The 27,090-nt window shown below is 46.7% G+C and overlaps 1 protein-coding gene across 4 annotated transcripts in view; it reads right to left on the bottom strand.

The window, feature by feature from the left end:
- DIS3L2 (DIS3 like 3'-5' exoribonuclease 2) overlaps positions 1–27,090 on the bottom strand; it is a 194,176-nt gene that overhangs the window by 48,191 nt on the left and 118,895 nt on the right. For all 4 annotated transcript variants that reach the window (XM_063339888.1, XM_063339887.1, XM_063339889.1 and 1 more), the window contains 2 exons: positions 22,053–22,160; positions 17,553–17,786 (listed from right to left, as the gene is read on the bottom strand). In XM_063339888.1, coding sequence (XP_063195958.1) covers positions 17,553–17,786; positions 22,053–22,160 — 342 coding nt within the window. The remainder of the gene's footprint in view (positions 1–17,552; positions 17,787–22,052; positions 22,161–27,090) is intronic.

The raw sequence follows: 27,090 nt of genomic DNA on the forward strand, positions 1-27,090 counted from the left end.
AAGAGTTGCCGGCAAGTCAAATCTCCCTGTCCGTGAAGAAGCTGATGGCTGGAGGGCAGCGCTTGGACACCACGTACTTTATCAGAAAGTGAAAATTCCCCAGGAGAGACCAGAGGCCAACAGCCAGAGGCCAGGGCAGCAGCACAGGGACCTGTAACCGGTGTGAATGGGAACAGGCAAGACCAGGGTCTGCAGCACAAGGAGAGAGATGGGAAATCCAGCTGCTGACACCGCGCTGCCCAAGCCCATGGGCACCAGCAGCCAGTGCAGAACTCAGAAAAGGGGAGCACGACAAGCAGCAGCCACCACTGACAGCCAGGACCGAGAGACACCCTGGGCCTCATAATCCCCGGCTTGTCAGAAAGCTCACCATAGAACAGGGGCTGGCAGAGCAGCAGATACATCCACCGCTCTGAAAATCCTAGAGCAAATAGACCAACGCAGTAAGTTAAAGTAACCATGAAAAAAAGGAAATATTTCTCACTATTAACAAGGAGAGAAACTTCAAGCGTACGGCTGACGTAAAATTTCTCCTAAGCTGACAAGTGTCAGCAGCAGAACAGACAGGCGTTTCTGTGCAGCCATGGTGTCTGCAGCCTGCCGGTCGGTTGTACCTGGGACCTGAGAGGGTCTGCAGGACCAACACTGGCTTTTTCACTGGGTGGGTGGTATGGAAGTCCACCTATATACCATCTGATCTGATGAAGGAACGCAAAGCCTGATCAGAAAGAGATCCCTAAGGCATTTCTGTCCCAAAATGGTATGTGAGAGCCTGAAAGACTTAAAAAAAGCAATCAGTGTGTTCCACTCTTGTTTTTGATGAAAAGTCACACAACCAAGTGGAAAACCCTCTAAACTCGCTGCTTGGTATGTCGTTATTAGAGGGTACTGCAGGTAACATGTCATTATCTCCAACTGCTGTTATTTCACACACCTGAGAGTCATGTCTGAAAACAGATCTCAACTTACTGACCCTAGGTTTAAGCAGCATGAAGTTTAGCTTCATGCTTGGCCCTGCTATTTTGCGAAAGCCCGTGGTCAGCAGAGAACAGCGTTGCAGAAGTCAGCGGCTCCCAAAGGGACGGCAGATCCAGCCACTGATGGATGCAGCATCACCAGGGAAACACAGCGCACAGCTCACAGGCAGTTTCTTTAATGGAAAACAGAACAAGAACGCCAGCAACGGTAAACGTTCGTTTGATGACAAGCAAGGGGACAAACAGCCCTTCACAAAGCACTGGATGGTTTCCGAGAGCTGCCCCAGCTTCAGGCCAGAAACAGGTCCCAAAGCAATGGTTGCCTGAAGGAAGACAGGACACCGCGCTGTCTTCACATGGCTCAAGCCACAAGGAAAGGCAAGGTAAGAGCTGTGGATGCAGATGTGTCTGTGCATGTGGCAGGGGAAAAAACGGTTTGGTGTCTCTTATTGCACCCAACTACAGTATAACTTTTTTTCCCCCCCCAAGAGCCTTGGAGGATGCTGATACACATTTTACAAATCAGCCTATTTTGTGTCTTCCCTATGACTATTTTGTGTCTTCCCGTAATGTACCCAGTCTTTGTCATTGCTGTTGGGAGGATACATGGAGCCGAGGGCATATCAAACACAGCAAATCCTATTTTCTTAAGTTTGTTAATGCTAACTGCTTCCTCTGCTAAGGCACTAATGGAACTGTGAGAACCCAGGAGCACAGATTAATTCAGTGCCCAGGTACTGCCTCATGCCTGGAGGGATTTCCGTAGAGTTGCACTGGAAGACAGACGAAAGCTTGTAATACCCTCTATACAAGAGATAAACCCATTAAAATATGAACAGCCCCTGCGCCGACATGATAAGAGCTATGCCAGGTAAAAAGAGAAATCACAACAGGATTTCTAGGTTTAGTTATATCTGCAAGCCATTAAACTGGAGCTGGGACTATGAAGATGCAGAATACCCTGATCTCAGTTTGACAGCCACGCCATTCTCCCCCGTCCTTTGGGGTGCTGCTGCGAAATACCTGGCAGTCACTAAGTCCAGCCCTAGCACTGCTGACTCGAGCTTTGCTCGTTCTCTGGGGACAATCTGGACTCTCTCGCAGCTTGTTAGAACCTGCCAGGACTGCAGGCAGCTGTGCTGTGTCCCTGGCCAAACCTTCTCCTCCCCACACTGTTAGCAGCACGGGATGGGAAGGCATCTCCTGCCACACGCTCCCAGCCCACTGCCTTCCATAGAGCATCTTCTCCACGCGCTGTACGACATAAAATGCCACCCAGCATCCCACCACAGCAGTGCCAGCTCCCTCCCCCCTGGGCAGAGGTGGGCTGCGTGCCACGACCTCCTCTCCCTTACCTACATGAATCTTGTGGCATGCTTAAGTGCGGTTGCTTGGTGCACGAGATCCAAAGCTTTCCAAGGACATCCCTGCCCATTCCTGTGGATGGCAAGAGCTGCTGCCATTAGCACAACCCCTGGGCTCCCCTGGGGCTGGGCTGCCTATAGCTCCATAGAATTCTTCTGGCAGCGACCTGCTCCCGCTCACACCTTCCTAGGGACCTCGTGGCTCCTCTGTCGCAGGGAAAGAAGGAAGCAGGAGTGGACAGGGGCCAGGCGACTTGTCCCAGCAAGCCCAGAGCCCAATGGCAGTGGGACGGGCACCCCGCCCTCCAGCTAACCCATGACCAGCCACCTTCCTCCAGCTCTGACACGCCTGCGCTTCAGCAGGGAAGCGATTTCTGCATGTAGACATTTCGGAAAGGGCTCTGGCAAGGTTCACTCTGAAAAGGTGCAGTGTAAAATGTAAAGTATTTTTGTAGTGCCAAGTCAATGTCAGAGCCCGCAATGCTGCTGTTGATCCCCAGGCTGGAGCGTGGAGGGTAGGATCTTCTTCCAGGCTGTTTGTAACCCTCTATTTTGCACTGTTATTTAATGTATGTAAGGGGCTCGACACGGTTTATGTTCAGTAGTTGTGGTTTCCAAGCAGTATTGCGTTTCTTCAAAATGAAGATGCATAATATTTTAAAACTATTTTTAAAACCAGCCACAAATCTGCAATCTTTTACATCATTCCTCCTTCCTCCTATCAGACCCGAACCATAACATACAGTCACAGAAGACCAGAAAGCTCACGTGCGAGAAGTCGGCTGCAAGAAACTCATGTGTGCATGCACACCCACACACACACACACACACACACACAGGGAAACTCAAAGCTGTAATTCAGTTAAATTGGTACAAGCTATGTTTAAGGTTTCAAAGACATCCGGGATGTAGTCCACTGTTTAGAGTTGTGGGTACCAGCATGCCGTATGCGGAGAAGGAGAATCTAAGAACTGAACCAAAGCATGAGGTATTTATTTAACAATCTGCCACAGCAAGTGTAAGGGAATTAAAAGGTTTCCTGCCCCTGGAGTCCAGCACACTAGCAACCTGATCGTGTATCATCCTAAAATCTCATCACTGCCTTCCCTTGCCGGGACTGACCCCATCCACTCCTAAAGCAAGTCACAACACAACTGAACCTCTAGTTTCCATTTTTAACACACCCCTCCACACAGCAGAGTCAGCCGGTGCAGGGAAGGCTTAGAAAAATCTTTAGAAATCATCCTTAAAAGACAGCCTGTAAAGTACCACTCCCTAGAAATGCCTGGCTTCGGCAGGGCATGGCAGCTCCTGCAGAGCGCTCTGGTTTTTGCAGTATTTTTGCATCAGTCAGACATTCCAGTTTACCAGCCTAATGGAGTTGGGGCTTTGTTGGGTTAATTTTGTCCGGTCGGTCCTGGAATTGGAGTTGCCCATAGCAAAGCGGTAAGTTTTAAAGGCAGAAACCAACACCATATTTTACAGAGACAGTCAAGTTCTTAAAATTAGTTATTTATTCCAACAATATTAAAAGGAGACACACTGCTTTCTCAGTCATTTTTCCATTCGTAGTATTTTGTTTTGTTTTTTTAAACCCATGAGCCTAATCCCTAATTTCTCTACGGAAAAGCTGGCAGAAAAAGATCACAGGGACGAAGCATCAGCCTCCTAGAGCATCCGCTGCGCTCACTCACCCCTTGGAGAGGTTGCTGGGCTTGTTGTTGAGATTATTTTTTTTTAAATACACTCTGAAAGTAAATAAATAAATAAAACTATCTCCAGGCATCGGTATGATCTTGTGAAGGAGGAGACCCAGACAACGCATGGGAGGCTAGAAAGGAGCCAGTAAATTCTAAGGGTGTAGAACAGGAGAGGGGATTAAGCCTGGTGATTAAATTAGACGACGCATGAATACATTCCAATGCGCTACATCACTCAAGCACTGGACAAAACATATGGCAACAATGGAAAGCGCTGCCCACGAGGTCACCTTTAATATGATTAGCCATGGAGGCCTGAAAGGAGATCTCCCAAGTACCGGCGTGCTAACCCTCCTTTGTGCAGGGCGGAGGAGCAGCCCTTGCAAGCCTTTGAGGCTCCGTGAGCCCCGCGCCAGTGGCGGCTGCGCATTAAGGGATGCGCCCAAGTCCATTGAAAGCAGGACAAAAACAAAAAATGAGCCTACAGGCCGGGCGAGCGCGCTGAGAGCAGCTTTTGTTCCCCCCTTGCAGGGCACCGGCAGGAGCCTTCCCCAGGGTGTCCTGCCTGACAGCTGGGTCACCCCACGGGCTCTCCTGTTCCGCTTGGACTTTTCAACTCCACTGGCCCGCATTCACCGGCACGGCTCGCCTCTTTGAAGGGGGAGAAAGCGCCTCATCCATCACTGACACGAAGGGAGTTAATTCACTTCTTTACAACTGGAAAGGCTTTTGCTGCGAGCAGGAGGGAGCGCAGGAAGAGTAATGAAATCCAAAAGGGAGCCAAATGATGCTTTCCTCTGCTAGACGCCAGCGCTGGCAGCGCTTGCTGCTGGCACAGCCCGTGGTGGGTGAAAGGAGACTCTTTTGTGGTATGCCATTAGCTACTTCCAAGGCCTCAGTTCATGTTTACCACAGCCACTGTGTTACTTCACTTGGTATTTTTTTCCAGTCCTGTTGATCATACTGCAGAACTGACCGAGTCTGTTTGGAAGCCTTGCTCACAGAAAGCAGAAACAAATTGCTTTTTGAAAGGACTATTTTTTTTTTAATTCCCTAAACCAAACCTCACGCTGCTTTCCATAAACCCAACCTAATGCTGAAATCCCCACTTAAAGCTGGAGAGCAAAGGTCCCTGCTAGGCTTTGCCCACTCCGGTTATTGCCCAGCCATGCCACTTGCCCCCGGCAGGGTGACAATGTCACCGGCCGTGGGAGAGCCAAGCTATGCTGCCCAGACCGCACTAGAGGGCATCTCGCATCCCAGAATTTCTCCACACCACGCAACGCTGCAGCCCTGTCAAGTAAAACCCCGTTACAACAGCAGCCAGCAGGTTTTCTGGTCAGCTGTAACGAGAAGAAACGCTCGATGACATTAAAGATAATCTCATGTGAGTCACTCTGCATGACAACCTTGCTGTAATCAGGTGAGCCCTTCAGACTGCTGAACTCTACCCCGGAGGACCTTGGCACCCTCGTCCGAACTCCTTGCAAGGTTTCTGCAGGCCTTTAGCATTTCAGATTCCAGGCAATGACTAATCAGGGACACGTGAGGGACAGGCCCAAGGGCAAACTTCTTCCACAGACTTTGTATTTGCATGGCTGGGTGGGTCAAAGTCATGGAGAAAACGCCAGGAGGAATTTATTCTGGCTACACAGGTCCCAGCAGCTACAAAGGCTCAGTGACAAAGCAACAACTAACATGGCGCAGGACCGCTGCCAGCTGAGCTCTTGCTATTGCCAGGAAAAGGAAAGGGTCGTCTCCTAAAGCCCTTTCCAGCTCTACGTTTCCAGGATGCCCTAAGTGCAGCTCAAGCCTTGACACAGCACATCCCAGGCGCTGCACTGTCATGGTCAAGCTGGGAAATGCCTGCCCTGTCAGAACAAAGAGTCACCTTGGATCTTCTAGTAGATCTCATGGACTCTCATGGGATCTGCCAAGACTGAAGATCAAGCCAGTTTCTAACGAAACAAGGTAGACCGGGCAGCTGCACGCTTGCTCTAAAAATACTTAGGGCAGCAGCTCCACGAAGGAGGGTAAGATTTTTTTTATTTTAAACAAACAAAAAAAACCCCTCCCCAAACATAACTTTTTCAAAATGAAAATTAACAAGGGTTGGGAGAAATGCCTGTGGTAGCATCCATTTATTTGCTCTTTATGCTCTTTTCAGCAAGTCTTCCTCCTTTGAATTGTATTTTGTACCCATCACTATGCTACAAAGGCTACTCATAGCACGATCCCTGATCCTCAGTGCCGGGTCTGAAGCAAACTACAGACCTACCAAACAACAGGAACAAGGATGAACTAGGCCTGCAACAAACACACCAACCCAGAGAAGTCGGTTGTTAGAAGCTGCCTGCCTTTCAACAGTTTTCCTGAAGGGATGAAGCCCAGATGATGTTACTTTGCCCAACTGGTTGGGGGTTAGGACAAGTCCTCTCTTTCTGGCCGTGCTGAGTTGCAGATGGTAGCTATGAACTCAAAGGAAGAAGGTCGTTACATTCATCCTAAGGAGTAGCCATTTTCTCCCTACAAAGTGGACACAGGTTTGACACACCTCCATCTGCTAGATTTCTTCATGCCAAGAAGCATGTCCATCACTTTTTGGTCCTGGCACTTGGAGGCTTCTGTGCTGGGCCCAACCTACGGAAACTCCATTTAGATGCCATATTTCTATCTCTCAGTATTCACTGTCTGCTCTAGACTTCATTTTAAAACTCCTGGGACACTGAGCAATAGCATTCCACCAGCATGGAGAATGTCAGAGCTCAGGTGAGAAGAGGACTGAACAAACCCAAGAGCAAGACCACCCTGTGAGTGAGATGTTCAGCCCACGGTGTTTTATACTGTTTTGCACTATTTTAAGAAAAAAACCCCTCTGTCTGCTGTCTCAGCTGGTTGCAAGAGCACCATGTTCATGGTCTTCAAGCTGATTTCAAGGAACTTGTACAAATGCTTCTTGCGAATTTTAAGGGAGACAACCACGCTGCACAAGGATTTCAAGGTTGGTCCCCTGCTGAAAGGAACTTTGGCAGCAGCACCCCTTGGCACCACGTTATGGATCCATCGATACACCCACCTCTTACTCCTACCTAAACACGAGAAACCACTAACTCCCCAGCTCATTTAACCACCTATATGTTGCCTGCTGGCTTATTTAAAAAAAACCAAAAAACTAAAGAGCATGGCATGCGAGCACAGCATTAAAGGCTATCAACCATCACTTTCAGTAATGTTTGAAAATAATAAAAAACAGAGAGCTGAAGTGAAAATTCAAAACCTCAAAGTAATTTCAACCATACATACATGAGAAGGGAAAAGTTTATACATGATGCAACAGAAAAAATGACTCACTTTCCAAAATGCCAAAGCCTGTTTTAGTTCATTCTGCCTTCTATACCTGCTAAACACATCACTGACAGAGAAATCATTTAATAAATTGCATTTTTTAAAAAAATCCCATTTTAGCTATTTAAGCATTTTATTTCCTAGTATTGTAGGTCAGGTTCTGCTCTAACATGCTAATCAGAAGCAAAGTGCTAGCTCAATCCATGAGGTTTCTTCTCAGAAAAGAAAGGAGAGTCTTGAGATTAAAACAGAGATCTTGAAATTGAGGTGAAAATGCAGTCTTAAAGCTAATGCAAAACCTCCTGTTGATTCCTGGGACTGAGAATTTCTCAGTCGCAGGGCTGATCTCAGCATTGCCATGAGACACCCAATACGCTACAGCTCTGTGGTCCCCCAAGGTAAGCAGGACCAGAGGGATCAAGCCCACGACGCGGCCAGTTTACTTCAATTGTCAAGGAAGACATAAATTAAATTTTGTTGAATTCAGGCTAGTTTTTTTTTTTTTTAAAAGCAAACAATAGTGACTGGTTGGTTAGTTTGTATTTATGTGACAGAATCAGGTTTTTCAAGTTCATTTAAAGGAATTACCCACAAAAAAACCCTTCACAGTGATTGTGCACGGCTGGTTTCTTCCAGATGTCTGAAGTCTCTCAAACCACTCTAGTCCAACAAACTCTTGAGGACACTTTCTCGCTGCCTCTTGCTTAGTTTTCAAGCAGCCATTAATTTAACGGTAACCCATCACAGATGGGCAGCAAACAGTCGCCAGCTTGGTTGGTAACTAATTAGTACAAATGCAATATATCTGCTACCAGCCTAGACCCAAACTGGAGAATGCATTTCCTTCAGAGCGAAAAGTTTAATACTACTGTCAGGTTTTAAGGCGTTGACAATGCATCAACTTGTGAATACGTATCTTTGGAGAGAGACGGGCATTTATGCCTCAAGATGGGAGCAGGAAGCAAGAGGGAATCACAGTGTCTCCCACAACCCAACACAGCACTGCACAGCAAAGGAGCACATTCAAGCAGGAGGTCCTTCTTGAACCTCAAGTATAGACAAATCTCAGAAAGCAAGTGCAATGTGGACCAACAACCATATCTGAGATGTCATGTTTCATGCTACCATTTTACGCAATTACATATTCAGGGGAAATCTACACTCTGAATTGCACTCATATGCTTGAACAACTTCCTTATTGCTAGATGAAGATGTAGGGAAGGGCAAGATAAATGATTTAGACTACTAAAGACAGATTCAAAGCCACTTGCTTTCAAAACAAAACCAAGAGGTTGCTCAACAAAATGTACTCGCAATGAATCACTGCAAACTTTAGCAGGGCATATAATTTCAGGAGACGTGGGTTTGGACTTGCAATGTTTAAAGATAAACGGGAAAGTGGACTTCAGCAGGCACTGCTTCCTCAAATGGGGCAAGATCAGCTCTGTCCTCCGCTCAGCTGCTGGGATCTTGGCTAAGACTCTTGTAGCCTCATTTCAGAGGCTACAAGGAAGCCACAGGTGCTCTCTGAGCTTCTTTGTATTTTAGTATCCGTATGCTATGGATGAGAAAAGATAAAATGTCCCAGGACTCAAAAGGATGATCATGCCCGGAGACACCTGATAAAATGAGTTGTGGTCGTGGGAAGCAAGAATTTTTCCCCTGCTCTCACTTTGGAATTGAACTGAGAAATCACAGAACTGCAGTGTCTGAATCTTTCATCTCCTTCCAAATGTTGTCTTTTGTCATTATACAATTAGCCTTTCTTCCATTTACTGTAAGGTGAAAGAGAACTGGCTCTGACAAAGAGCTGCTACATCTTCGCCTATGGCAGACTGATCACATTTGAAGTTACATCACTCAACACCCAGTGGCTCCATCTAAAAAGAGTGATGGATTAGCCATGCAGTCAGCTATAATTAATACCTGAAAAAAAAAACCTTGTCAAGTCTCTGTTCAAATATGTGATAAATGGAATCTGAAAGATCAAGAAACTTTCCGATGACGTCTGTTCATTGCCAGGGAAGAAAAACACCATCAACTGGAGGGCAAGACTCTCAGAACAAGGACTGTTTCCTCAGTAGAAAATGTAAAATAAGAATTTCCTCCCAGCACTCACCCCACATGCACCTCTACACAAACACGTTTTCCTGGGTTTTATCTGTCTTGCTATCAGAGACACCAAAGAACCAGTTTGTTTCTGGGTTAATTGAGAACCAGTTTTTCCACCCATCTTTCAATCTAACCAGCAAAAGCCACTACTTCTCTCCCTATCAACCTCAAAAATATCAGTGAACGGTTTGCTCAGCTGGATTGAGCACTGAATTCTCTGTTCACCTTAGCAATCAGTTTCACATTTGGGACACATTCCATCACACTAAGCCACCACCTGACGCAGATGCCCTCTCTTTCCCCTAGAGATGCTATTCGTCCCTGCCTGAGGTCCCTGAGCAGGTGACCCTTGGCTGCACAACACACAAGCATTGGCAAGACCCATCTGTGTCCAGCTAGTCCAGGAAACCAAGAGGTGTCTACTTCACACGTGAATTTGGAGTACCCGCAAACACCTTCAACCCTGCGGCATGTGACGACTCCAACCTCACCACAATCCTACACCTGCTCATCGCCAACTGCATTCAACTGATAGAAAAAGCCAAGCAAAGTGGAAAGTATGACGAGGTACTGCCTGCTGCAACTCTGTCCTCTTCAAGCAAGAGACTTCCATGGGACAGCAGCACACTGGCTTGGTCCTGGCGCATGTAGGCAAAGCCTGAGAACTGAAAGGACCGGGGAGACAGACCACTTGTGAAACACGCTGATCGCTTTCGTGTGGCAGAGCCACAGTTCAGCCCTTCATGCTGATGTAACTTGTTTCTCTGCTCTGCACCGTGAGAGGTATCTGCTGGGGAAGTGGGATAAAAAAATCCTGACCTTAACTGGGCCAGCAACAAACATCAGAAACAAAAAAGCATCAGTTCTTAGTCAATAGCTCTCAGTAATAAATGTGAGAGGAAGAGAACGGTCAGCGTTGGCCTAAGGCGCTGGATTTGGCCTGGCAATCAGGAAAAGGCTGTCCTGCCAGCTATGCCACTGACTCACCGCCTGAGCTCAGGCAACTGCTTCACCTCTTCATGCTGTTCCCATCACCTGGAAGGATGGAGCTGCCCCCCCCCCCAATACTTGCTCGGAGGCTGGCAGATGAAAGCAACTATTGCTGTGTCAAACTCTGTCTCAAAATGAAAGCCTAAGACCCCATTTTTTTGGAGGGTTTCTGAACTTGCAGGTCTATTTAAGAAAACGCAAGGGTTAAGCTGTGTTTGTTTAGAAGAAAAACACTCGTACATGACTGGAGAACTTGAATATCTGAGCTAGGGGCTGGAATACTTACTCCAGGAAGAATAAAGTCATAAGCCACTCTTGCATTACTGATGGTAAATTAATGCCAGAGCACCACTGTGTGGGGAGCTCCTTCCCGGCTGTGTCTGCCCAGACATCTGGCTGTGGTGGCTCCCAGCACGATGCTCTACAGCCGAGCCCTGCGCTCCAGCGTCCGACTCCCCCCCTCCTGCCTGAGCCAGCTCGACCACTTCACCACCTGCTCCTGCTGGGACACAGCTGCTCAGCTCTAAAAGAACGATCGGGGAACGGCGGGACATGTGCAAGGACATCAATCCTGCTCACACCCCTGGGAGGACTTCATTAAAATCCCAGGGCAAAAGATTAGATTCTGAGGGCTTTCCACTCAAAATCCTAATTTAATCAAAATATTTTAAAACCTACTGGCAATGCACACATCTCCATGCAAGCAGAAAGATGCTCAGACAACGCAGACCCCCTCCATAACATGATCCCGCAACGTCTCCTCCCCGCGCGCATCCTCAGTCTGTGCGCAAATTGCCCACCCTGAGCCAATAGCCGTTCCTGACGACAACGATGACATTTCGTATTTGCCTGCAGAGTACCCTGTTCCCCTGTGGTACTGTAGGAAAGCCATTTCGAAAATCATTCCTACTTTGCTAACGCACCTTTGCAAATGCATTTCAATTACTCCTGCAGGGAAGAGGAGTATCCCCCAGTAGAAAGCTGCAGCCTTAGATGCTCATTCTGACGTATTAACTGGGGCTATGCAAAAGACAAAATCCCCAAAGGAAATTAATCTCCAAATACATCCAACATCCCCCCAGCTGCCTTATGTATCACACAGTATAAGCAACTGTCCATAATGATCATATAGCACCTGCTGTCCCCATTCTGGGTATCAGTGATGTCTCTTTAACCAGACATCAAAGAGAAGGAACAGACAATGGTGGAATTGTGATGGGAAGTGAATAGTGAAAGCTCCTTGTCAGTCTGCATTTCCATTTATCTTACAGCACCGTCCATACAGCCCACCCTGCCTCTGCTGTCACGTTCATGCACTGTTGCTCTAACGGCCTCTTCAAGAGGTATCATGTTAGTTTTCAGGATTTTATAAATGCGCTTTTCGGGTTTTTTCCTGGGCCAAAGCAAGTGCCTGGGTACACACCTGAACCTACCCTGAGGGAACTGAATCCAAGATGAATTTGGTACCGACGTCACATCCAAGGCAATGAGCACCAGGACTTTCTCTTTGAGACTGGCCAAAAACCCAACAAACCAACGCTCCACGGAGAGATGCAGGGACAGCCAAGAGTCAGGAGCTGGAGCAAAGCCATTTGCTCCTCCCCGGAAAGGTGCGTGCTCCGAGGGTGTGCAGGGGTAGCGCATACAGCAGCCGTGGCCAGAACAGGTAAGCATCACACCAGGGAGTGCTCGAGCCAGGATGGCCTTCCTGCCCCCACAGCGTTTTAAGACATAAATTCAGATCATGTTAGTATGGAAAACAATATTATATATGTACAACATTAGAGCCCTTTGCTCTCCCATCTAAACAGTTCTTCCAACCCAAAGTACCTTCCATTTTTATATTAATATATTGCTTTTTGCACATAATGAGTGTTTAACCAGGGCAGAAACATTTACTACTTCCACATAGCAAGAAGAGAAGACCTGAATGATTACTATACAGATACGAGGCAGCAAATATGACAAAACAATTTCCCATAATTATTTCCAGCGCTCATTCATATTGGAAAATTTTAATGGTGATAGTAATTAGTCTCTGGCCCTTGAGATTTTCAATTAAATGGCATTAGCAGGAGCTAGTGTCTAAAAATACGTGTTTCTGTCCTATCCCATTAGCCACAACTAAATACGAAATTTCCCAACATACAATGGCACATCCTGCACGTACAATGTCCTTCTTCCTCCTTGTTTTCCGTGTGTGGATGGCTTGAGTCAACTTCTCAGAGCTGTTTGCATCAAGGAGGCAGAGTCAGTTCTGAAAGCTTCAAAAACTACACAGAGATGATTAATATACCTAGCAGGGGTGTTTCGGAGCTGGCGCTCTGCACGCATTCTGGCGTTCGGAGTCTTTGTGCTTGTTTCCTGCAGCAGCAATACTCTATTACTTCAGGAGTCCCACCGACCTTAATTACACAAAGCTATTCTCAAAGATCTCTTATCTCCTTATCCCCAGCAGCTACTGGAGAGGACCGCAGGTAAAGTCTCCAGCGTGGTACAGAGCTACAACAACACAATTTTTACTATCTTTAAGTTATTCAAAACAATAGAGACCCACCGGGAAAAGCAACCCTTGCTCAGACGACGAGACAGTGGTATGGCACACAGGCTGGCAGCAAGCAGAAGTGAGACCATTTCACTAGCAATTCAACCCTTAAATTTGCGTAACGTTCTCATCTTTGCCATTTTAATCCTTTTTTTTTTTTTTTTCCCTTTTCGCACACACCTGCAAAGCTGAATGTCTGTTGCGCAGAAAACAAGAGGAAAAGCTATTCTAGCAAACAATTCAATGCCATTAACTGGTCTAAGGCAAATGCATGCACTTTGGGTTGTTCTCGCAATGAACTTCGGTTAATGCCAATGTTTTGAGCACCCAGGTGTAAGTGCGCTGGCAAAGGCAGAATCACCGGCACAACAAAAGCCACCGCTCAGCTCACAGACAGTTGTCATAGAGACAGATCAGCATCCCGGGGTATTCTCATTTTAAATACGCACAGAAACCCTTTTTAACCTGTCTTCTGGTAGGCATCTGTCCTCGTGATTCATTTATAAACTGCTGAGGCCAAAAAGAGAACCATTTATCAGCAGGTCTCCTCTAGGCAGGCTTGAGCTAAGGAGCTTTTCTGCAAACTTGATGGTTTTTGTTGAAAGCAAGTTTCTATCTGATTCTCTGGCTAGTGTTGCTAAAAGCTGTGGTTTGTGGAAGCCATCCAGCTTCAAAGTAACCTGGCCAGGAAAAAAAAAAAAAGAAAGTTGTGGGTTGTGCTCACTTTGGTTTTTAAACCAGGTCAGATCCCTGCTCCAATTTACAGTGCGGGTGCACCAAGAGCCGTGAGAGGACAGCACAGGGGTGGCAGTTCATGGGCCTGGGCAGGAGACCGGGGAGGGGGGTAGAAAATATTGTAAATATCTGAACATGTTTTCTCAAAGCCACAGTACAAGGCACCTCTTGCATTTCCATCTAAAAGCTGCAGCTCCAAAGAGGAAGGAAAAGAAATACATTAATCTCTGCATGGACAAAGTTTCCTAAGGTCCTTAGCCGCTGAAGGTGCAAAGACTTTAAACTTATAAAACTCAGTGCTCAGCTGCCTTCTGGAGCTAGAAAACTGGCAGGCAGCACAGGAAACCATATTCTAGGGAAAAAGCCCCAGAAGGGGCCTATGGGGACAGCAAGATCCCATGGAATGACAGATGTGTGGCTCTGGTTCCAAAGAAGGTCCTCAGACCCAAGGTCCAACGCAGCAGGATTCCCCTACAGACCTCTGCGGAGCCATGAACGGAACCGGGGCCGGGGGGAAGAGTGGCAGGTAGGTAGGTTGCCATGGCCAGGACTGAACTGAGGTAGGAATTCAAAATTACACATCCCCAAAGAGACACATATATACTGACACCGAATCCACAAATCCCACGCTTTCAAGACCACGTGCTATCTCTGTAATAATTTGTCTCAAGGTCTTCTGTGTGACCCAGATAGGTAATTCCCAAGTTATTGAAAAAATTAAAATCTATTCTTCATCCACCGAGCTACAGAGAATCCTGCTTCTAAAATTACTGCTAAAAGATAAAACCATGGGCAAGCAGATGCTGCTCTCACACTAACTCATAAAAATTCAGCAGTGACATTCAAACGGGAAACATTCCCCTCACCACGGCACAGCCAGCCAGACACTGCTGCATCTTGCTGGAGCCATCCTGTGTCGGGTGTAAGGGGTTCCCTGGCCAAGCAGTATTTCTGCTATTCTAAAGATACGCCCATGAATGGCTTCATTTCAGAGATGTTCTTCGTTTTGGGGAATAAATCCTAAATTATACAGACGTTATGGGGGATACTGATGTCATTTCAAAGGGGAAACTGAGTCTGGCATGGAGACCACCAGCCCAAGGCCACCACAGCCTGTGGCAAAGCAGGATAGGAGATTCTTCCCCCACTGATTTTCTTAATACCTACAGGAAGCACAAGAGCACGTCACACTGAAAAATGGCAGGGTGGAGGTCATCAAAAAAAAGTCATCACTGTTCCATCAGGAGTGACCCCAAGGTAGAACCTCTCAAGCATAATGCAATGTATAGGAAGAGGGCTCACATCCCTTGGAAAAAAAACCCACAGGAGTCATCCATGCCCAGCCATCCCCTCCCTTAAACCATGGGACGATCATTTCCTTCACTCACATATTTATTTGCAATGTGATAATTCATTGCCCCTATTTTCCTGCTGGAGTTTCTCTTCCATTGTTCAGGATTTACATTACTCAACAGGAAATCAGTGAGAGGTCCAGCGATTAGAAAGGTGTGTTTCCCATTTGGATCCACCCTTGCTCGCTCACTCGGGGCTGGAAGTGGGACTCAGCGTACAACTACATCCATGGGAACTCAGGGAAGTCAGGGAGGAAAGGCAGAGCGACTCATCTCTCTATTAAAAGCTACAGATTGCTTTGTCCGGCCGTATGCCACCGGCCATGTCCACACACCCGTCCCTCACAAACTGTTTGTACTCAGGCCTTACAGGAACCACTTTCTCCTTGCACTGGGGAGGGTGTAGCTTATCAAAATACAACTATAAAGGCAGCACTTGAAAAGAGTAAGTATGGTGAAAGTCTCCCTTGAACTAAAATACTCTTCCTTCTCAAAGACCATTACTTTCCCTCTGACACTTTTGCCAGGGGAGAGAGATTCTGCGCAGCATAAAGTGCCACTTGTGAGATATAATTCAGTTTATCACATTGGGTAGGAACTCGGCTGAGTAGGAATCATCCCTCTCTGGTGTCTTTAGCACTGGCTTTTAACCCCGATCTCACAAGTGATGCTCCAATACATTCTCTTTAATGGCTCCTCTGTAGCAGCACAGAACAAAACAAACCACCGCTAATCTTTTAGGGGGTATCACTGGAACAGGATGCTTCCCTGGCCAAATCCTCCCATTGAAAATGTCACAACTGTTTTAATCTTTTCCCTTAGGTTAGTTTGATAACAGGTGCTCAAACGGGCACATACGGTGACCGCTCAGCACTACACTCCAAGTGTGACTTGTGGAACGTGGCTGGTGACCTTTCTGGGCCACAGCTCCCAGACACCGTGAACTGTTGTTCCATTTCAGGCACCTCCAAGGCTTCCCAGTTAGCTCATCAAGTGCAAAGGCTGGTGTTTTTATGTTTCTCTAGCATTCAGACTGTGCTGGGGAGCAAAGGCCCAGCTTATTAGCCATTGTACAGTAAACCTCAGAGGGAAGCCTCTGTTCCAAAAACTCTGCAGGACTTCTAAGCGGGAGTCTGATTTCCAAAAATTATTTGAATACAATTTTAAGAATGATTCTTTCCTTTGAGCAAGGCAGTTCCTTGAGGAAATGCCCTTGCTCCAGGCTCACTTATGTGTGCCTAACCAGTCCTCTCAGTCCCCCTACAACAGATGTAGGCACGATAGCCTTAGACACCACAGTTCCCACACGAGAAAAGTCATCCTAAAGTATACCCCGAATCTCCTCTCCTGAAATTCAAGATACAGATGTCTCATCCTGTCCATCTTAGACATGGGGAACTGAACATTGCCTCCTCTTCACAGTTTTGCCGGATTAAGCCACATGTTCTGTCGGGAAGGTCCCAGATCACAGACACGTGTGGCTCTTTTGCTCTGTAATGACTTCTCTAAAATTAGACTTTCCTGCAACTGGCGACAACACCACAACGCCGAGTAAAATGGAAGGGTTACAACACACCTCTTACATACAATAGTCCTGTTTACACATCTCTGTACACTAGCTTCTTTCTCAGCAATATCCTTATGTTGACTCATGCTCATTTTGCAAAACGAAACAATAGAGCTTCCTTATATTAAGAGATTATTTTGTCTCCCGCTCAGGAAGGCCACTGGGTTCTATCAATTACTGGAACCTCCTATCCACAAAAACTGTCAGAAGCCGTTTCAGAGCAGCTGAACCAGAAACGCAGAAGTATTTTTGCTGTGATAGCCTAAAATATCTGGATCTACTTGTAAAATAGAAGTGACACATACCACAACCGATACAAGATTATTTAAATCACCCTAGGCAGAAGAAAACCTCCTCACTAGTATTTCTTTCTCTGAAACACACCCAACACTTATTAGTATTAGCTTAGATATCATTTAGTCATTTTCCCTTCTCAGGGAACTGCTATGAAAGCTGTGGAAAACGTGAGTATTGCAAGCATGGAAATAAATGTGGAGGATGAGTCTTTCACAGTGAAATGGGCACTAAGGATATCTGAACTGCTTGATAATGAATGACACCATCATGATTTGTTTCACTGTGTAAGTTACTTACCCATTCCACCAGGGTTTTGGGATTTTGAAAAACGTTGGAAGATGGATCACTCCTTAAAAAAACAGGAACTTTTTTCTTTTGCTCGTACTTTACTTAGTGCTTTTGGTACGTAATTTGATGCTGCTTTTAAGAAGACACTGTCACACAGACCTGCGTTTCTATTCCAGCCTTGACTTCTCCCTTTGAGTTTTGATCAGGAAATCCTTAGGGAGTACAACATGGAATTGCTTCACTGGAGCGGGAGCCCCTCAGAGGGGCCAGATTTACTCACCTGGTCTAAGCGCAGAGCACCATCGATGAAGCGCTGCTTGCGGAGGTGCTGAGCGATTCGATGCAGGTTCAGCACAGCTTGATGGATCTCGGCTATTGAGTGTTGAGGGGACACAGGGGGAAGTTCTTCAGGCGAGAACACCTTCCCGGGGCTTTCAATCATACTCTGTGCATGGTCGTAGCTTAGCTTCACGCAGGAGCAGATGACCGTCCGCCCAAACCATTCATCAAGGATCTGCAAAATTGGAAAGCATAAATAGATATGAGGACTTATTCTTCCAATGTACAAAAGCTTGGGAAGTTGTACGAACACTGGAAGGCAGGACACCAGACCTCATCACTAACCGTGAACTTCAAGTGAAGATCTCATACGGAGGCCACCAGAAGGCCTTTTGCCCATATAGATTCTCTAGTGTCTAATAATGTGTATATGCATAATAAAGTCTTTCCATCACACAGGAACTGCTTGGACCTCTCCTCTACCCGATTTCAAATCTTTCATAGAGCTCGTAAGAGCTCACAGTCCAGCTGTGAGTTGAAAACAGTCAGTTGACTCAAATGTTACTGGGTGCAGGGGTGGCAACAGGCAGATACACACATGGAAAGAAGGATCTCGTACCTAAAACACAGCAGATTGCATTCCACCTCTTTGATTAATACACGTTCTGCAGGGCAGCAGGGGCTGGCCCTAAAATACTCTGTTTTCAGGAGTACTGTAGGAACCTCAGTGTCTGACTAGTACTTGTGAAATGCCCAAGTAGGACTTTGGCGGATCTGGAGGAGAGATGGCTAGTCACTGACCCCTTGTTTTTCTGATCATGCCAATGGTCCTAGGCCCAAATTCAAGCCAGGAATCTTTCCGAGCTTCCAAACTATGCTGGAATCTAGAGGAAAATAATCTATAAATTGCTGATAAAATTCTTTCATTTTAAATCAGAAGCCACTCCCATTTTAAACTCCATTATAGAATACCAGTGTAGATGTAGCAATTCAGAATTATTTCTTAAAGCAGAAAGGAAAATCCATTTTCAGCTGAGATATACAAGAGAGTCCAAAAGCTCATCAAGCCAGTGAGAAAGTGCAGAGGGACAAAGGGCAGAAGGCTCTTCAGAAAAGTCAAGAGCGTTGGCATGAGGGCTCTGGAGGCAGATGCAGTCTGTGATAAACCATTCAAAGCACAAGCGCTCAGAGAATGAATGGAGAATTGTAATTCTGCCTTCACTACAAGTGCCACCTTACCCCTTCATCAGCACGAGAGGACAAGGTAAATTCTGCAAGCGATGGTGTCCGGGGAGAACAGCCAGCTCTCTCTAAGACAGACTCATCAAGGACATTGCTTCAGAAAGGCAAACCCTCTTCTTAACAGGAAAGGATTGATCCCCAGGATACCTTTGCTACCTCCCTCCCTTATGCCCCACAGAACGTATGTGCAGTATAACTCAGCAGCTCAGAGCTAGGAGAAGTCACAGGGCACTTAAGCTCATTTCTAATTAGAAAGTGTCCTAACAGTGGCAACACAGCAAGCGATGTCTTGCACTGTAAAGTGCTCCAACCCCCGGCTCGTGGTTATTCTGTGTGTGTCCCTTTCTCTATGCCAAGGACACACAAAGAAAGAGAAGGTCACAAAGCTGGACAGAGATGTTTCAACAGCGCTGGCAGCACCTGCTCTGTGCTCTGCTGCATCCCGCTCCGCAGGGAAAGCCGCCCACGGCTGGCCGGCCCACGTACCGTGGCTGATGGATGGGTGAAGTGGTGTGGAGGAGCAATATCTGGGGCTTGTGAGCTGGGACCTGGAGATTACGACGAATATGCCACAAGACCGGTCTGCAAAGCCTCCCTCATCACAGCTAGCCTGGTGCACCCAGACTCCCAGCAGAGTACGAGTATCTCCGAGACATTTCTAGGGTTATGTTAAGGTTTCCCCCAGGCTCTGGTTGCTTTTGAGAAAAAGCTGTAAGTCCCCAGCACATCATATGATGGCAGTCAGTGTGGCTCAGCTGAAACCCTCCCATTAGCACAGTCCCTGGCGGTACGGGTCTCTTTGAGGGCGTGACATAGCTGCGCATGAGGCTGAGGACTTTCTCCACGCACGGAGTGTCTGTATCACGTCCTGGCTGACGACAACAGTTTTGAGTCTGGAAGACACATTGTTTGTATAGGTTGTTTCAGACTGAAGCAATTTCTTTTCTTCGCTGGTGGAAGGAACCAGCAGGGCTGTGCTTCAAACATCAGCAGGCAATGACTTTAAAAGAACAGTTGCATCGTTTGTTTTCAAATATCTTTCTGTTGACTGCATCTGAACAAGAACGTGCTACGTTGTTCCTATAAACGCCCAGCTCTGCTTAAGAACAGCACAGATGCAACAATATGGTTAACGCCTCTGCCCTTGGAAAGTCATCTCAGACACATCATGTCACACTATCCCACTGGAGTCCATGGAGCTGTGTGGAGCGGTGCTCAGGCAACATTTTGTTACACTCATGGAAAACTAGAAGATAAAAATTCCAGAGCTCAAAAGCAACAGACACAACAAAGTGCCTGTCTCGCAGAACGGGCTGAGCCTGGCATTATTTTTCTAAAAGAAACAAGAATTAAAAACCACAACAGCTTATCAATAGTCATATTCAAGTGAGGAATACATGTGGCTTTCCCTTGGAAGATGCCTTAGCTCTAGACTTATTTGCTTTGGAAGAGTAACGGTGGGAGCTCAGAGCAGCCCTCACCTCTAGTAGTGCTGTCGGGCTCTGCTCTGCAAGCTCACGATTACGGCACTGCTGTGTACCCCCTGTGCAACCAAGTGCCCTTCGGCCTCATGTGTCCCTCACTGAGGAATGTCCTGTCCTCAACATCAGCGTTCTCACAGCTTGCCACCACCGGCTGAGGTTCAACAGCCGTGTTGGGGCCTTTGATCATCTCCCTTTCACCCAGCAGAGCTGGAGAGCATGTGATCCTGTTTATGGTGAGAAGAGGCTGAAGTAACACCTAGAAATACAGGAGACACTTTCTGTCCCAACTCACAGATAAGCTCTTACAAGAATGCCCCGCTGGGCTAAAGCCCTACAACCACTTTTCCTCTTGGAAAGAGTAAATTCTCCAGCCTTCACGTGATACCCAAATCAAGCGACCTCAATTGAGATTGCAGTCCTGAAAAGCCCCCTAGGAGAAACCAGTTTGCCGAGATGGCCGCAGGCAGTCTGATTTCCAAGGGGCAGCGTGGTCATGGCCCAGACCACGGCTCCTCCAAAGATCAGCTCCCTGAGCAGGTGTAAGGCAGATGCTGCAGCTCCTCTATTTTCTCACTGGTCAGACAGGGCTGGTCTGAAAGCTGTTTGAAAAGCAAATAATGTATATATTGCAGGGGACAAGAGATAAGATTTAATTAAAAGCTCTTTTTCATTAAGACTTGACTATTAGCCGTTCAAAGACCACTCAGTGTCAATAAAAGGTCCACCAAGTAACTACTATTAGAAGGCTCCATGAGTAATCCTGCTGTCACTATAGGAAGCGGAACACTTTTCACAGCGAACAAATAAAACCCACCGCAGTGCCACAGCAGGGACTCGCTGGAGAAATACAGATATAGAACTGCAACTATATTTTGCTAAAGCACAAAACAAGATTCGGTATCCTTTAGAGCACCATGGACAATCATAAAGATGTAAAGTTAATTTTTGTGAAAAATTACCAAATTGGCACAAGAAATACTCTCCACAGAGAGAGCCATGCGTGAGCACAACGCTTGTTAAAAAAAATATACAGAATTTCTGAGTACAAAAAGTGTACTTCGCATGGATTGGAGAGCCCTCTGATAGTGGCAGTCTTTTGCCCTGCTCAATTAGCAATTTGGTGATCACTGAAGAGATCGTTAGGGTTACAAAGAGTGTGGGAGAGGGAGAGCAATGAAGACCTGGGGAGCGCTGGCAGGCGGCTGACGGCAGCTCACTGCACTGACAGACAGTCTCCACAACTGCTCCCTGGAAATAACATATGCAGAGGATGGAGCTGTGCCTTTGCTGAACAGCTTTCACGCTTTATTTGGATGGACGTAATTTGCAGCTCTGAAGAAGAATGAAACAGTCTGTTTACCAGAGAGGCCACAGAGGGATACTGCCCGCATCCACTGCATTGCACAGCTGGCTTGGAGCAGGGGGAACATCTGGTCCCACCCAAAGCATTAGCTGTGAGGTGCTGCTGGAGGTAAGACATTAAATGGATGGGTGACCTGGGAAGGAGCGGGAAATGCTCCGTTCCTGAGATCATACAAATATTCTTCCTTTCCCCACCAGTTTGTGAGATTATTCCAGCTGGAAGTTCCACAGTATCTCATTGGTAAAATAAGATACAGGGACATTCCTACATCCTCTAGTATTGTTCACCAACAAGTCCTCTGCTACCCACTCGGGTGTTAAGGGATGGCATTTTTACCACGTGTTTGCAAGAGCAGGGGCTGGCCACCGAGGGAGGACTGATCAGCAGGATGAGTGTCTGCTACTTGAGGTACCTTGCCTTCTGGAGTCACCTTCCACATCACAGAGAACGTCAGCCTATCTCGCATGGGATTGAGACTGCATAACTCCTCACAGAGCAGCTTGGGAAGCATCGGGATCACCTGGAAGAGAAGAGAGCCTTAGTGAGATAGGGGCTTTTAGTAGAGACCTGCCTGCGGCCAAGTTCCCTGACCAGTTGGTAAAACAGAGGCTCAACAACGCACAAAAGGAGACAATGCGTTAAACCTTCAGGATCACATTCTCTGTAGCAGAAGTGGCAGCGTCATAGCTCTGGGATGCATCACCCGTGCCAGAGCTACGTTACATGGCAAACAGCATGCTGGCACACAATGAGTAACCCACCCAAATGCTCTGAAACGAGAGGAAGTCAGGCACGGCTAAGGCCACCAACACTCACGCTAGTCCCATCCATCAGTGAGACCAGAGGGAGCTGTCAGTCTCTAACCTGGGAATCATTCCCGGCAATCCTCTCCGAGGAATGGATTAAGCCCCCTGGAGCATCCCGCATCCTCAGTTATGCAAACACTTCACTCTGCAGCTTTTAAGGTCACAACATTTGCTCTGTTTCCCACTTCTTTCCCACTGCCATTTTGACACTGGGGAGCATGAGGAAGACTCAGCACATCAGGAAACAATGCTGAAGAAATACGGTCCTGGCAGTGAAGAGCTGAAAAGCTTGGATTTGGAAACTGTGTTTTCCGCTTTGCCACCGAAGACCGTGTAACGAAGCAAGTAATGGAAGTCTGCTCCCTGTGAAGCACAAGTGAAACGTCTCCCGTGCATAAAGATTGAGCCACGCTTTGTAGAACAGACAGGAATGTCTAGATGTTGGCAAGATAAACAAAAGCACCTTTTTTATGACATTAAACATGGTGTTTGCGAACAGAGGGAGAGCAGTTATTGTTTTACTATACTCAAGTCTGAACGAAATGTCAGCCAGCAGAAATTTCTGGCAGGGTTTTTTTTTAACCTGTGTCTTAATTCCTTACAACTAATCAATGTTTCTGCTGCTGAACGCTGAATTACCAAACTACGAATTACTCACCTGACTACAGCAACAAACCAAGAGCTTTGGAGCATATTCTCACTAGAGCAAACCTCAGCAGCTCCAACTGCTTCTACCTTCCCTGAGTTATTTCCCAGGTGAAGTCTGCACTAAAGATAATATTTAGCAGCTGTTTAATGAAGCAAACCTAATTATTAGAGTTTCACATTCTCATTTCCTTTCTCATTATTTACCTTTGTGAAGAAGCAGTAACTGCCCTCAAAGAAAAACCACATTATTCCTCTTGTTTATTTTGAGCAGCAATGTGGGCTGGTGCCTTCCAGAAAAACACAAGAGAGAAGCGCTCTGCTTGGTTGACATAAAATATTTTAGCTATTTAGTTTAGGTTCCGTTTTGATCGCTCTATGTGCCACCCTGTAAATACAGGACCAGCAGCAAGCCGACTGGCATGCAAACCCCAGTTCTTCCAAACTCCGTGTGGAGTCTGGTGATTTCAGAGATAACTTTTGCTACCTGGATGCCAGGGGAACAACCGCTCTTCAAAACAGTAGGAAAAAAACAGGCTCAGATGGCCATTTTCTCCTCAAGTGCACGCACTTCGTATTTACCTTTTGCTTTGAAGGAAAGACTCTTAAAATATTTAATCACATTTGCGGTTTGGCACCAGACGGTGGCTATAAATCCATTCTAATTGCAGTGCGTATTAATGCCAAAAGGTTAACTGTACGGGCTGTGACTGTCAAGGAGTCACTTGCAACATGAATCAGCAGCACTGGTTCAGCTGGAAGGTCGCAAGGGCACGGATTACGATAAGCTGTTTCCCGCAACACAAAGGCCGTCAACTCTGTTATTCCAGTTGTGAACACTACATTAACAATACGGGCACGTTCATAACTCACAGATCCAGTACGTGAGCTCTGCCATGCTGCCTGGAAGGACCCACACCACAAGGTTATAAATTTAGCATGAGTGGTGCCAACCCATACCAGAAAGGAGAGAAAATAGCTTTACAGACTATCGGAAATCCCTGCCCGCCTAAGATCGCCCATGACCACTGTGAGACCCTGAAGTTCAGGTCACAGTGAACAAAGCGCTAGTAATTTAATAAAAGCTCCCATGCCCTTTTCCACCCAAATTAAAAGCTGCAGTTACTAGCTCTTCTCGCTCTCCCTCCCTCTGTGATTGATTATCTGATAATGGTTTGTACTTACTGAGTATTTCTGTGCCTTAGCACATCCTCTTTCCCTTCGCATCTCCTGCAGCAGTAACAGTCTCCTAGAAAAATCCCTACATGAAACATGAAAGCCCATCCACAAAGAACAGCCCGAACAAAACAACAGGATGCTTGTTTTAAGTGTACTTGAGCAGGATTAATATCTGATTCAAGAGGCTATAATTCTATGGAAGGGCTTTCAAGGATGTGAAACACAAGCAAAGCTTTAACTCAGATCATAATTACAGCACTAAACACTCACCAAGCAATTAGCTGTAACAAACCTACTGTTAAATAGGGAAGCATCAACCCACGTTACCCTTCTTCTACAGGAGAGAAACTTTAGGCAAAGTAACTTAACCCAAGCCATGGAGGAAGCCTCACAGGAGAGCAAGAATTCAACCAACCTTTTCCTGGGCTCAGCAAATACATACATAACGTAAGACAATGTGACCTTGCACTGAAGGTATTTCAATTTTATCTACCTTACTGAATTAAAAGAAGAAACCTGTTTTCAACATCGCCCAGAGTCTTGGCTAACTGCCTCCCTCTGCTTTAACAGCACGATTCCTCTTCGCGCTCCCCAGAGAATAAACCAACCGTCACGAAGCACAGAAGTTTAAGTCATAAATACACATTTCCTTTTTCCTTAACATGATACGGTCACAGGCTGAAAGGATTCTTGGTAGTTGCAAGCCCAGCATTTAATACACAAAGACGTCGCAATTGTGTCACACTTGGAGAGCGAGGTGGTTCAGGAGTTATCCCAGGGGCTGCCCAGAAGGAACTTTTGCAATAGGATTATCTCCCTCTCTTTCTGAAGGAGACACAGGATGAGAGGAGATTTCCCTAAGCAGGTCTTTAATGCCCAGATTTGCAAACTATCAGGGTTGCATAGCATCGCCTCAAATAATCCAGAGGTTGCCCAGCATCTTTTAAATGCTTTGCCCTTCCCGTGACTGTCTGCCAAGAGGCAGCGGCGTCTGCCAGCTGCCCCGTGGAGTGCCACGGCATGCAGGAATCCAGCTGGCTGAAACACTGCCGAGGGATATCACCTCCAGCCTGAAGTGGTTTCCTCAGCAAATTGCTAAGGATGTGCCGACGTTGGGGATCGCATCATTCAGCCTGATTTTACTGCAGGTGGAAATAAAGTCACCTGGGCTTATACAGGGATCATAAACCTGGAACGGGGGGGTGTATAAATGTAGCCGAATCTAGAAATGCAGCTGGAGAGACCCAGCAGGGCTAGGGGAAAAAGCTTTCACAATGAAAAAAAGGACCTACAGCCCCCAGGAAATCCTTTCTAATGAATGTAGCATAGAAACCAGGGCTGAAGAAAGGCTTGGGTGGTGAGAGCTTGTCTGGTTTTCATCCCCCTCTATCAGTCAGACTAATAAAAGACATCATCTCCCCTCACAAACCTAGCAGGGCCCAAGAGATACTGGAAAGGGCGCTTCTTTGAGTGAAAGGCTGATATCCACAATGCTCGCAGCTGTGGGTCTGCATTTCAAATCAAATCGCAGACAGAGGATTTCTCTCGCCCTATTTCCAAGCCCCACATGAAAATCTCCAGCCCTACCGTATGCAGCGTGAGACGTAGTGCTCTGGCATTGCCCGACACCCCCCGCCACGCCATCGGCTCTCCCTGCAGGCAGCCGCGCATCCAAAGCGGTGGGCAGCAGGGGAAAACCAAAGTAAGAGAAGGCACCGCCGGGGCTCGGGGTTTTCCTACACATCATCATCCCGGCGTTATAGAACACATGGGCCTGTAAGCATGGCTGGCCACACTGCTTAGCAGCTGGCTCCTCTGCATGGTGGAATCGCTTTGGACATGGGAAGATCTAACCTCCTGCTTGTTAGAGCCCTTGGGTTTGTTTTGTTTTGCCTCTTTGGCTAATAAAGTGCTTCCAGAAACCAAACGCAAATTTCCAGCCTCAGACTCCTTCCTAGGGAGCTGGGCAGTGCGAGGGAGCATACTGGGATGATAAAACTTCCCATTCCCTTTAAAATCAGAAACATCTGCTGCAGCCAGGACTGACTCATTGGCCAGGTTCAGAGCAGGTTAGCCAGGGCTGCCCCCGTCAAGGGACTCGCTGTAGCAGCCTTTCAAGGAATGGACGGGAAAATCAATCAGTCAACCGAAAGAAAACTGGTTAAGGAAAACACCTTATTTTCACAAAGTCACATGGACAGCTTTGCGTCCCTCAAACAACCCTATTCTGCTGGTGCCCTGCTTCAGCTGCCCGCTCAGGCTTGGTTCGGTCGGTCACGACCACCACTGTTCCAGGGGTGAGCCCTAATCCCACCGCCGGTCCGATGGGGAGGGACTGTATTAACCTAGAGTTTCTGTCGGCTGCTATCCTCAGAGCCGGGAGGAAGACGCTGAGGTCCAACAATGGGGTGGGCTCAGCAAGCCTCTTGCTTACACACTAAAAGACACTCAAAGGAAATAGGCAATTTGTTTATGAGCCAAGATTTCTGCTCAAGACTTGTATCAACACTTCCATGAATTCAGATTTCGAGCAACTCTTTGTTACTCGGCCTGAGATTATCAAAATATCAACACCCTGACAACCTGCTGGTGTCAAAAGTGAATTTCTCAAAGTCCTTGGACTCAATGTGAAGATAGGCTTACAGTTCCGATCTTTGATCTCCAGTATAAAATAGGACCAATAAAATATTATAGGGATTTATGGCTGACCTCTCACTCGAGCTGCTTCACACCTAAAACAACACTACAAGATGTGCCAAAAAAAGAGGAAACTGTTTAGGTTTTCTTGGTTCTTAAAACCTGATACACTCTTATTTCAAA

This window comes from Chroicocephalus ridibundus, chromosome 6 (genome assembly GCF_963924245.1).
Source record: "Chroicocephalus ridibundus chromosome 6, bChrRid1.1, whole genome shotgun sequence".
Lineage (NCBI taxonomy): Eukaryota > Metazoa > Chordata > Aves > Charadriiformes > Laridae > Chroicocephalus > Chroicocephalus ridibundus.